Source organism: Lemur catta, chromosome 3 (genome assembly GCF_020740605.2).
Source record: "Lemur catta isolate mLemCat1 chromosome 3, mLemCat1.pri, whole genome shotgun sequence".
NCBI lineage: Eukaryota > Metazoa > Chordata > Mammalia > Primates > Lemuridae > Lemur > Lemur catta.
Window position 1 is genome coordinate 103,235,410 of NC_059130.1, and position 12,428 is coordinate 103,247,837.

At 45.2% G+C, this 12,428-nt stretch overlaps 1 protein-coding gene across 1 annotated transcript; it reads right to left on the reverse strand.

The window, feature by feature from the left end:
- Window positions 1-1,058: 1,058 nt before the first annotated feature.
- Window positions 1,059-1,513, reverse strand: LOC123634873 (40S ribosomal protein S14-like). Its single transcript, XM_045546555.1, is given in 2 exon segments — window positions 1,059-1,252; window positions 1,255-1,513. Coding segments are annotated over 2 exon segments (453 nt in total).
- Between the last annotated feature and the right edge of the window lie 10,915 nt (window positions 1,514-12,428).

Sequence of the window (12,428 nt, forward strand, 5' to 3'; positions counted from 1 at the left end):
GAATGTCACAAGTTGGGGAACAGAATATTCTGTTACTGGAGGAAGAAATATACTGATATACTGCGTAATGAACAAGCAATAACATGGGTGTTTGCTGTGCTTGCAGGTACACTGCTCCCTGTTCCAAAAAGCTTTCTCAGTTTTGCTAATCTGGTTTAAATAAGAAAGACTAAGGAATCTGAGATTATGAAAGGAGAGGGAGACATGTGATCAAAATCTGTGAACATACTTATCTGACCTTACAAATTCGTCAGAATTGAGCTAAATTAATACTACTTGGAGTTTTGGTTCTGTCTAGAATAATGTCCTTAGAAATGAAAGCTCATACACAGTATAGCAAGAAAATTAAAAGGCTCATGAGACCTGACGTAAGATTCCAAATCTGGCAGTAACTTACTTTGTGACTGTGTGGGTCAGTTACTCTCTCATGCCTCTGCTTTCTCCAATTCTCAGACCACATTTAAGAAGCATCCAGTGCCATACTCCTCTGTCACCTTAGCCCTGGGCCCAGAGGAAAAACTGAAAACATCCTTTCCCTGGGGACCAGATGGCTTTCTGTTTTCCTTCACAGATGTACCTGCTCTTTGTCTTTCTGGCCTGTGTTTTACTACAAGGAGGATGACCAGCCTGGACAGCAGCCAACTTGGAAGATTCTTATTTCCTGGGCACTGCAGCCAGATTTAGCACATTTCCCTGCACCTGAGACGGGAAATGCTTCTTTGGGTCTCTGGAAGAAAGTGTCCTAGAGGGTGTCCTTGTGTGAAAAAGGGAACTCATTCGAAAAAGAGGCAGACAGTCTGGAAATCTCTGAAATGCAAATTATCACCTCAAAACTTGCAATTCTCTTGAAGCATCGCCAAGAGAAAAATTAACTTGAGTAAAATCAAAGCAGTCTGATGGAGGGGCAGTAGTTTCCAGCAAAACCTGTATTTCTTACCTGGATTCCAATCCTTATTGCTTGGGCAGCTTACTATCTGAGTCTGGTTTTTTTTTTGTTTGTTTGTTTTTTTAGTTTACACAAAGGCAATTTGTTAACAAAATATTGTGAGGAGCCCAGTTCACAGACAGTGACCACAGCAGCCCCTCTCCCTGCGGGTGCTGTCAAAGGAGACAGGGGTGACGTCCTCAATCCACCCAGTCTTCATACCTGAGTGGGCCGAGCCTCTGAGGGCTGACTGAGCCCCAGATCCAGGGGTCTTGGTCCTGTTTCTTCCTGCTGCCTGGAGTTCCATGTGCAGGGCAGTGGGTCCAACTCCTTGCTCCTCTGGGCCACCTCCTGGGCAGCCAACATGGCAGCACACGGTGAGGGTTCGTTTCGGTCAGCCTTCGCCTTCGTCCCACCAGTCACTCGGCAGAGGGTCTCCTTGCCAGAAAGATCAGTGACATGAACTAAGATGTCACTGAAGGACACAAAGATGTGACAAACACCAAATACATTCTCTCCTTTGGCCACCTGACATCCAAGGCTTATGACCTGTTCTTCCTTAGTTTCCTTCCCTTTTCGAGGTGCCATTTCTGTGTGTCATCTCCAGACTCCACATCAGAATGAGCTGAGTCTGTTTTCATTTAGACAAAATGGGAATAATAATCCTAATTATGAGGTTGTAAAGATTAAGTGAGATGGCATACTGAAAATGCCTTTGGTAAAGTCTCATGTTTTTTACTCCTGCAGGAATAAGAAGAAATAAATTAGAGATTGTAGGTATCATAAGAAAGGAAGCCTGGAACTCTAGGCTAGAGGCTATGAATAACTTAGGTTCATTCTATTAATAATCCTTTGCGGCACTACTGTTGTATCGCCCAGACAAGCAGATGAAAAGGCTTGTTGGCACCACCTAGAGGAGAATATGAGTAATGCATTGCAAAAGTTCTCAGCTTGGAAAATAGAATTTCATTTCCTCTTCACACAGCCGTCATTCATTCTGAAATACTACATTTTAGGTATGGGATGCAGCAAGCAGTAAAACGCAAAATTCCTGTCCCCATAGAACTTACACCCCAGTGGGGGAAACAATCAGGTATACAATCTGGATGAGGATAGGTACACTAAAGAGAAGACGGGGAAGAGCGTGGTAAATGGTGCTACTTTAAATGGCCAGTTTAGTCCTATTTGATAAGGGTATATTTTATTAGAGACCTGAACAGGGCAAGGAAGAGAACCACGTGAATATCTAGAAGAAGGGCACACCAGACATGAGGAATAAAGTACAAAGGCCCTTTGCAGGAGCATCTTTGAACTGTTTCCAAAAAAACACACTAAGAGGCCTATACAGCTGGACCAAGCAGGCCAAGGCAGGGAGAGTGGTAGATTGGATTGAAGAGGTAGCTGGGGGCAAGATTGTGTAGATTAGCAAAAAAAAAAAAAAAACCCCTCGAAGACAAGGAAATTTTAGGTTTCTCTGAGACCAGGAAGAGAGATCATCTTCAAAGCAAGACAGATGGGTGCTTGCAGCAAATTTTTCAAGGGGTCTGAAACTGGGAGAGGAGCGTGTCTTGTCACAAGTCCTACTAGGATAGGCTGATACAAAAGAAGCTTGTGGCTATAGTAAATGGGTGGTTCTCATTTATTCTGACCTAAAGTGCCTTCTTGTACTGCAGGGGCTGGCAAGCTAAAAACTTTATGTCTTAGACTTCCTTGAAGCTAAGGTTCTGATGTAACTTAAGGTGGTTAAGTTGTTCCACCAATTAGATGCATAAAGAAGATGTGAAAGGAAGAAGTGAGTCGGGTTTTCTTTAGCTACTTTGGCTATTGCTCCCGCAAGATATAGAGACCTTAGGTTTCTTGTCAACAGCATTCCAATGTCCATCAATAGCTCTGTGGTGTTGAAGGGTGTCCTGATCCATAAATGACAGTTTGTGGTGTGTGTTGTTGTAGTCCGCCTGTGGTGGCCTGATTCCTCATTTCCCCAGTGGTGGCAGAAGTAGCAGTTCCCACGTAGGCCAGTTCTAGGTCTAGGAATCTCCTGGGGGACTAGCCTACAACACTCTTGCCCAGGCTTTTCACCTAATTTACCTGTATTGAATCCTCTTCTACTTAAAATTGGTAGAGGAGTATTGTTTCCTACAACTACTGACTAACACAGTATTTGGTTCCAAATGTAGTTACAGGCAACAGGCCCTCAAAGATGAGACTCTTAGATTAGTTATGATTAAGTTACATTTAAAGGGAATGAAAATGGTAAACTGGTAGGCAAAGTTTACTTATGTCTGTGGTTACCTGAAATGTCTTTTAGAGGAAAGACTGGCAGATCAAGGGACTGCTGTGATAGACTGTAATGTAAGAAAGGAGGACTTAGATGGTGGTGACTGTGCTGGAGGGGTTAAAGGAAGAAAGTGAAAAGCTCGAAAGTTCTAAATTTTCAGTTCAAGGCATGCACAGGAGAACCCGAAAAGAATTTTCTCTCTTGTAGCTGCAAGGCTGGTGTACATGAAAATCAAATGGAGATGGTGGGTCATTGGATTACAACATAAGCTTAATTCACAGCTTTACTAGGCCTCTTACATGAAAGTTAGGGCGTTGTCTGGGAAAGAGTGGGACCTAGTGCTGTGAGCCCACAGTCTCCACCTCGCTTCTCTTAACCAGCAGAAGCAGCCCTTCTTCCCTTCACAGACGGGCTGGTTCTATTGCTTGGAGACCCTGGGGTAGCTACCTTGAAAGGGATGCCAACACTTCTCATGCCCCACCCACTGCCCCTCCTTACTACCAGAGCTAACTAGACTCAGATCCCGGTATGCGTCTGAAAGGCAAACACAATGTCTGATCCGAAAGAAGATTTACAGAATTGTAAGATTTTGCTAATTTGTAACAGTAGAAACCTGGGGAATGTGTGTGGACTGGATTCTAAAGCTGCTAGACCCCGAACAAAGGATCACATTTATTTTCGTCTGGGTTGGATTTATCAATATAGGCATGCTAGAGATTCTGGATTCAGTATATTGGCTTTATCAGGTAAGAATGGCTCTTAGCTGGTTGGTTGGATGAACCTTAGACTTAAAAGTGGCCTACACTCAATGAAATTGAGATGCCAAAAATTCCTTAGTATAGCATTAGAAGAAGAACCAAAATCATGGTGATAGAAGTGTTGATTGTAGATTTATCATATGTGTGGCCTACTTACCTCCTAGGTTTTGCCCTCCAAAATTGCCCAGAGGTTATTCCTTTCATCGAAGAATTGGAAAGTATATAAATAATGAAGACACCTCATCTTGCAAAGTGCTGTAGTGCATAGTGCTGGGACTGAAGCTAAGAGATTCTGCCACTGAGATGGGATCCCTGGTATCAGTAGGGACAGTGGCATCCTGCAGTGACGGGGCCAAGGGGTAGTACCATGGCAACAGAGCTGGAGTGATGAAATATATGGTAACCTGCTAAGGTCCCACTTGGTTTATATAACACGAAACATGAGTCAGGCAAATCAGAGGCCTGTTTTGAGCTGCCAAAATGGAGAGTTATGGATACTCAATTATCAGAGCCGAAGTCGTGGAATAAAGGAGTGCAGGGTACCCAGGAGGAAGCACCCAGCAATACCACCATAACTATCGTAAATCTAGTTTTCCCCAAAGGGGTCTTAAGCCATTTACTTTTGCACCTGTGATTACGGAAATGGAAACACATAAGCCTTTAGGGATTCCTTGGAGACTGGCCCTAATCCAGCACAAATCCCAAGGGACCTAAAAGGTATTTATGGTTCACTAGTTAGAATAGGGGGGCTTGGGGGTATTGTGGGTTGAACTGTGTCCCCTCCAAAATCATATGTTGAAGTCCTAGCCCCCAATCCCTCAGATTAGGGAGATGCAGCAGAAGCCAAGGCAGACCAAAGATGGCCAGCAAACCGCCAGGAGCTGGGACAGGCATGGAACAGTCTCCGTCAGAGCCCCCAGAAGGGACCAGCCCTGCCAACACTTTGATCTGGGACTTCCAGCCTCCAGAACTGTGTGGCAATACATTTCTGTTGTTTACGCCACCCAGTTTGTGGAACTTTGTTATGACAGGCCTAGCAAATTAATACATGGGGGTTGAGTGATAAGAAGTTCGAGCGTGGGTCTATCTCACATACCCATTCTGTGGTCATTCTCCAGTTCCTGTAGACACAGTAATAGACACGCTTGGCAATGGTAGGATCTTCACAGTGACTGGCCCATGGAGTGAAAGCCTTTGTGGTGAGAAGAGCAAAGAGAACCCCTGGCATTGCCCTCTCCCACCAAAATCATAAACCAAAAGCAAGAGTGCATCCCTGAGGGAAGCAAGGATATAAATGCCACCGTCAGAGACTGAGAAACTCAGCAGTGATGTTTCCTATTTTATCCACATTTAACTTACTTGCTTGGCCTATGCAGGACTTCATTTGTAGCTGTTATTTCAGATATAATCTCTTTAATGAAGCAAATCAACACCTGCTCCTGGCACCTGACCTGGGATATGCTTTTTTCTCTAGCCCAAAGAGAAAAAAAAAACATAATAGCAGATTATTTTCACCTGCCAGGGTCAATCGTCCATCTCACTGTCCTCCTTCTGAGCATATCAGCTCTGCAGCTCTGCCGAGGTCTAATCTGCAGGCACTTTAATCATCTCACATCTTCCAGAACATTGCTGTATGTGTTTTTGGACTTAAGTAGTAGCAAGTGTCTAAATGCCTTGGTAAAACACATGTTCTAGAGGACTCTCAAAGGTGTAATAATGACAAATGCCTAGAAAGGCAGAATTGAAAGCACCTTTGAGATCCACCGATCCAACCCCTTCATTCAAGAGAAAGGAACATGAAGGCACAATGAGGAAGACACAAAACCCATGAAGCTGAGTGCCTGCAACTCCCTCAGCCTCCTCCGGACCTGAGCTGATCTTGCTTCATGAAATCACTGTGATCTAGGTCACGTACATCCAATGAGACAGGCCCTGCCAGCCTCGCTGTAGCTGATTGGACGTAGAATTTGGGCCCAAGCCAAATGCTGCTGTGAACAAGCTGGACAAGACGGAGGCCAGCAGCCCGTGTGAGGCCGTCTGGGATGCGGGACTGCGATGCTGGGAGCACGCCCTGAGGGCATGGCGCCAGAGCACAAGCCCGCACTTGCCTGCTCTCCAGGGGCACGCTCGGGGCTGCTGAGAGTGTCCCCTGATGACCTCGCCTCCTCTGTGTCCTTACCACAGCCCCCATTACCGAATGTCCTCTGAGCCTGGCTCTTCCTCGCGCCCCTGAGGGAGCTCATGAACATACCCAAACACGGCCACCGACTTTCTGGAGATGACACAGCCACATCTCAAAAGAAGCAGGCCACAAACCCAGCCCTGACGTGCTAGACGTCACACTCTGCGCCCTGGCCTGGCCATCTCCCGGCCTGAGAGAGAGGGCTTCTGAGGGGACAGTGACAATGCAAGCAGACTGCTGACACAGCGTGGTTGCCTTCTGAGGCCCGAGCTGTCATCAGAAGGACCCAGCAAGGACAGGGGAGCTGCCCTTCCCCAGAACCTGCACTGCAGATGCTGCTTAACTTCATTTGCGGGGGCGGGGGGGGGGGGGGTCTGCCTTTGTGAGCAGTTCTGGATACAAGTCTAGATCCGGGTGTGGTTCCCCACAAGGCCCCTCATCAGGCATCTGTGTGGGAGGAAATTCATCCACTACTCGCTGTATCAGGGCCTGTGCTGGGCACAGTTATCGACACCCACGTGACAGCAACGCAGGCTGTGGACCATAATAGCCTGAATTAAAAAAAACCAAACAAACAAAAAACAGCGCTGGAAAGCTGGAAACCAGAGGTGTGAATGAGAGGGGAATTGACTTTCTTTTCTCGTAAACCTTTAATCCATGAGTGCGGGGAGAGGAGCAACCAGGAGAGAAGAGCTAGGAATGAACGGGGCTGGGCGAGGGTCTCCGCAGGGAAAGCATGGCTAGCTGACACGCGACACAGGCCAAGCTGGCCGAGGGTTGCATTTGTCACGTTGGAAGTAACTTGTCACTTTAGAGAGAGTGATTCCAGAAGATGACAGCCATAGAAAATTGATTTCATCTTGTTGAGGAGTGAGCAGATGATGAGGTAGAGATGGTAGACAGCTCTCCACTAAGAAGGGGAGATAACTTTTTACTGGGAGAAACTTAAATATGTTTGGAGGCTCAGGAGAAAACAGTGGCAAGGGAGAGAGTGAAGATAGAGGAAGATAGTTAATGGTGCTTTGTCCCTAAGAAGGTAGGGGGTTGGGTGCGGTGGCTCACGCCTGTAATCCCAGCACGTTGGGAGCCTGAGGTGGGAGGATCGCTTGAGGCCAGCAGTGTGAGACCAAACTGGGCAACACAGCAAGATCCTATCTCTACAAAGTATTGTAAAAACTAGCTAGTCATGGTGGCCCACACCTGTAGTCCCAGCCACTCAGAAGGCTGAGACAGGAGGATTGCTTGAGCCCAGGAGTTCGAGGTTGCCGTGAGCTATGATGACACCACTGCACGCCAGCCTGAGTGACAGAGTGAGACCTTGTTTACAAAAAAAAAAAAAGATAGAGGAAGAAAGAGGGGTGAGATCAAGGGCATAGGCAGAAAGGTTGGCCATGAACATGAGAAATGGACCCTCCCCTGTCAGCTTGAAGGGGAGATGGAGATGACCCTGAGACTGAGTTTCCCTCTCGAAAGGGGATACTCTGCACAACCAGAAGATATAAAATGGCTATTATGAACAGATGGCTGATAAATATCAGTTTTTTCCTCCCCTTCCTTGCTGTGCAGTTTCAGTCCTCCGAGGACACATGTGACGTCACTCTGGGATGTGACAAGACTAAGGAACACAAATAGAGCTGGAGAAATTAAAAGCAAACCCAAACTTTTCTAGAATCCCAGAAGAGTAGAGACTGGTTTCTCCTGGGGTTCCTGAGCTGAGAAGATGTAAGAGTGGATCTCCCAGAGGCCCCTGTGTGGACAGAGACTGCTGGTGTTGAAACTGACACAGGAAAGCAGAACTGAGACATTGAGAGAGGGACAGAGACAGGACATCATCTGACTACATCAGATGACATCATTTTAATGCCAGAATCTAACCATGCTTGAAGCCCCTGAACTTTTCAGTGACATAATCCAACAGATTTCCTCCCCTTACCCAAAGCCCATTTCAGTTAGGATTCTGTCACCTGTGACTGAAGATGTTCCAACTGATACAGGAAGTGGCATATTGCTAGAGATGGCCTGTCACACTTGGAATTGGCTGAGTTGCAGAATGGTGGGGATTCTCTGATCCCCGGCTGGGCAGTTGCTGTCCCCTCCCCGAGATGCAACTGCCCAGCCAGGGTGTCCTGAAGCTCAGATCATGTACCATACATAGCTTTAGGGAACTTCGGAGAAATACATCAGGAGGTGACAATGTGCCAGGTTATTTTCCCAAATCTTCAGTTCGGAGTCCAGAAAGAGACAAATGTTGCAGAGAGATTAACAAAACTAACAAAAGCTAACATTTATGAGACCCTCATTCTGTGCCAGGCACTATGTTAAGTGATTTACACATATTAATTTATTTAATCTTCACAATAACATAAAGAATTCCTCATTTTGCATTCGAGGAACCGAGGTGCAGAATCATTGCCCAAGGTCATGAAGCTAGACCACGGGAGAGCTATGACTGGGATCCAAGCAGCAGGGCCCCAGAGCCTATGCTCCCACAGCTTTGCTCGCAGACACGGCCTGTAGCCAACAATCCAAGCTGATTCAAGGTCCGGTGGTGACCTGCTCTGTAGGATTGCAAAAGCTCATCTCTTTACGTCAAAGCCAAAATGAGTGGGAGCAACACAGCCCCTGCCAAGCCCTTCCGACCTTTCCCCACGTAGAGGACGATCATCCTTATGTGAACAGCCTTCCACTGGGGACGCAGCCGTGAGGTCTATGCAGGCGGGCTGTGCTGCTGCCCCCATGCCTGGTGTTCACGTTGCTCCAAGCCAGACGTGAAGAGGGAGGCCTTGACCTGAGCACTGGGAGGCTCCTCTTGCTAAGACGGATGCCCTCCCTTTCCCTAGCTAATCAAGATCAAAGTCTAAATTCAGGAACTATAATTCTTCTGACTTTGTTGTTTGCCTGTGGTGTCGTCCAAAGGCGAATAAATCAGAAAACTTACACATATCTTTCAAGAGAGTGCTTTTGCCAGAGACACCCCAATCCTGGCAAATGGAAGCCTGTGACTGATCTACCCCTAAGACGGTCCCAGCCCCAGACAGTACCAAGAGGAAATCCTCAAATCCTTCTCAGGTGTGAATAGCAGAGACCTCCAACATGGCAGACTGCCCAGGCATGGAGTCCTTGCTGTTCTTAAGAGACTACACACCATGTTCCCCTTCTGTGGTTTTCCAAATGAGATTGCTTATTTATAAATATCTTGTTTTCCCTCCACCAGAGCACTAAGGTATTTGGGGCTGATTAACTTTAGTATTTGTCTATAGCAGTGTTTCCCAAACTTTTTGATCTCAGGAACCCTTTACACTCTTAAAAACTTTTGAAGACCTGAAAGGGCTTTTGTTTGCATGGTTTATACTGTTGATATTTGCCATATTGTAAATTAAAATTAAGAATTAAAAAAATATTTATTTAAAAACAAAAATAATAAACCCATTAATGTTAACATAAAGAACACATTTTTAAATGAAAAATAACTCCATTTCCAAATCAAAAACATGATTGAGAAGAATAGCATTGTTTTACATTTTTGCAAATCTCTTTAATTCTGGCTTCCTGAAAGACACTATATTCCCATATCTGCTTCTTTATTCAGTCTGTTGAGAAAAGGTGTTTTGGTTGAAGTATATAAAGAAAATTCAGTCTCACACAGATATGTAACTGGAAAAGGGTACAGTGACACCTTGTTGCACTGTGCTTTGCTTTATTTATTTGTTTATTCACCGATACTGCATTTTTACAAATTGAAGGTTTGCGGCAAGCCTACATCAAGCAAGTCTGTTGGTGCCATTTTTCCAAGAGCATGTGCCCACTTTGTGCCTCTGTGTCACATTTTGGTCATTCTCACAATATTTCAAACTTTTTTCATTATTTTTCGTCTGTTGTGGTGATCTGTGATCAGTGATCTTTGATGTCACTATTGTATAGTCAGTGTCACTTAACAATGGGGATACTGGGTACGGCACCCTTGACATAAGTAACTCTAACTTAGGAAAAGACTCCAAATCTTCTATTTCAAAAAGCATCATGCTAACAGGGACCAGATGTCCTCCTAATGAGTACAGACTACACCCAACCAGACGACGGTATTCTTGTCTATTAGCCCTCACCAGAGGACTCAGGGACTATAAAAAGAGCAGGATTCCGCCAGTTTGACACAGCTATCTCAATAGACACCGTCTTGCTGTCAGTCGTGATCAGCACCCAGCATCTGCTGCCAAAGACTCTGCTCAAATCAAGGACTCCTCCTTGCAAGACATTGACAACTGTCTGGATCAGCCCAGGACACTCTCCCTGTCCATGACACTCTCCTTGGACTGGTTTGTTAATCCCTTTTCCTAGCCCCTTTTCTCTTAAAGTTAAATGTTACTCTGCTTGATATGAAAATTTGAGTCTATAACAGTTATATATTCAGTATACTACTATGTATGGTTCACAATAGTGACGACTTACGGATCGGCTTGAACCTGTGTGCCCGCTGCTCAGACGACCAGGTGACCAGATAGTACCATGGAGGATTACCTCCTTGGGAATGCCACATAGCTCGTGGCTTTCTGTGGCTGAATATACATCAATAAAGGTCTGATCTTGTGGAAAGAAACAAACGTACCTAGACCTGGTTGTGTCTGACCTTGAGCAACTCACAACAGATGCATTCCGAGAAATGTGTCATTAGGCAATTTCATCATTGTGCAAACATCATAGCATGTACTTACACAAACCTAGGTGGCACAGCCTGCTGCACACCTACTCTATATGGGACAGCCGATGGCTCCTAGGCTACGAACCTGGGCAGCATGTTACTGTACTGAATAATGTAGGCAATTGTAACACAAGGGTAAGTATTTGTGTATCTAAACATAAAAAAGGTACAGAAAATATACAAAATAATCCTGTGGAACCACTGTTGTACATGCAATCCATTGTTGATCAAGCTGTCATTATGAGGCGTGTGACTGTAATTGTTTTGGGGTGCCACAAACCACACCCACATAAGATGACAGACTTAATCCATAAATGTATATATTCTGACTGCTCCACTGACCGTCCGTCCCCCTGGTGCCCTCCCTCTCCTCCAGCCTCCCTGTTCCCTGAGACACAGCACAATGTTAAAATTAGGCCAGTTAATAACCCTATGGTGAGCTCTAAGTGTTCAGGTGAAAGGAAGAGTTGCAGGTCTCTCACTTTAAATCAAACGCTAGAAATAATTAAGCTTGGTGAGGAAGACGTGTCAAAAGCTGAGATAGACCAAAAGCTAGGCCTCTTGCCCAAACAGTAAACCACGTTGTAAATGCAAAGAAAAGTTCTTGAAGGAAGTTAAACGTGCCACTCCAGTGAACACACGAATGATAGAAAGTGAAACAGCCTTATTGCTGATATGGAGAAAGTGTCAGGGGTCTGGGTAGAAGATCAAACCAGCCACAACACTCCCTTAAGCCAAAGCCTAATCCAGAGCAAGGCCCTAACTCTCTTCAATTCTATGAAGGGGAGAGAGGGGAGGAAGCAGCAGATGGAAGTGTGAAGCTAGCAAAGGTTGATTCACGATGTTTAAGGAAAGAGGCCATCTCCATAATGTAAAAGTGCAAGGTGAAGCAGCAAGTGCTGACGTAGAAGCTGCAGCAAGTTATCCAGAAGATCTAGCTAAGCTCATTGGTGGAGGTGGCCACACTAAACAACAGATTTTCAGTATAGATGAAACAGCCTTCTATTGGAAGAAGATGCCGTCTGGGACTTCAATAGCTAGAGAGGAGAAGTCAATGCCTGGCTTCAAAGCTTCAAAGGACAGTCTGACTCTCTTGTTAGAGGCCAGAGCAGCTGCTGAATTGAAGTTGAAGTCAATGCTCATTTACCATTCCAAAAATCCTAGGGCCCTTAAGAATTATGCTAAATCTGGCCAGGCGTGGTGCTTTCTTCATCAGTTAATATTTGCCAAGAGCTTCCCATGTCCCTGACGCTAAGCCCTGAATATGAAGAGGTGAGCTACCTACAAGTTCCTTAAGGCTTCTGCTCTCATAGAACCAAAATTCTTGTAGACAGAAGCAAAAAATGAATAAATAAATGAACAAGATTATCTCATCTAAAGAAACTTGCCTTGAAGAAAATAAAACAGGATAATTTAAGAGAGAGTGACTTGGGAGCAATCTCCCTTTATTTGTTCAATACGGTAGCCACTCTCCCCCATGCCTATTTAAATTTAAATTCTAATTAATTAAATTGAATAATTTAGCTTGTGAGTCACACGAGCCACATTTCAAGTGCTCAATAACCATATGTGGCTAGTGGCTCCCATAC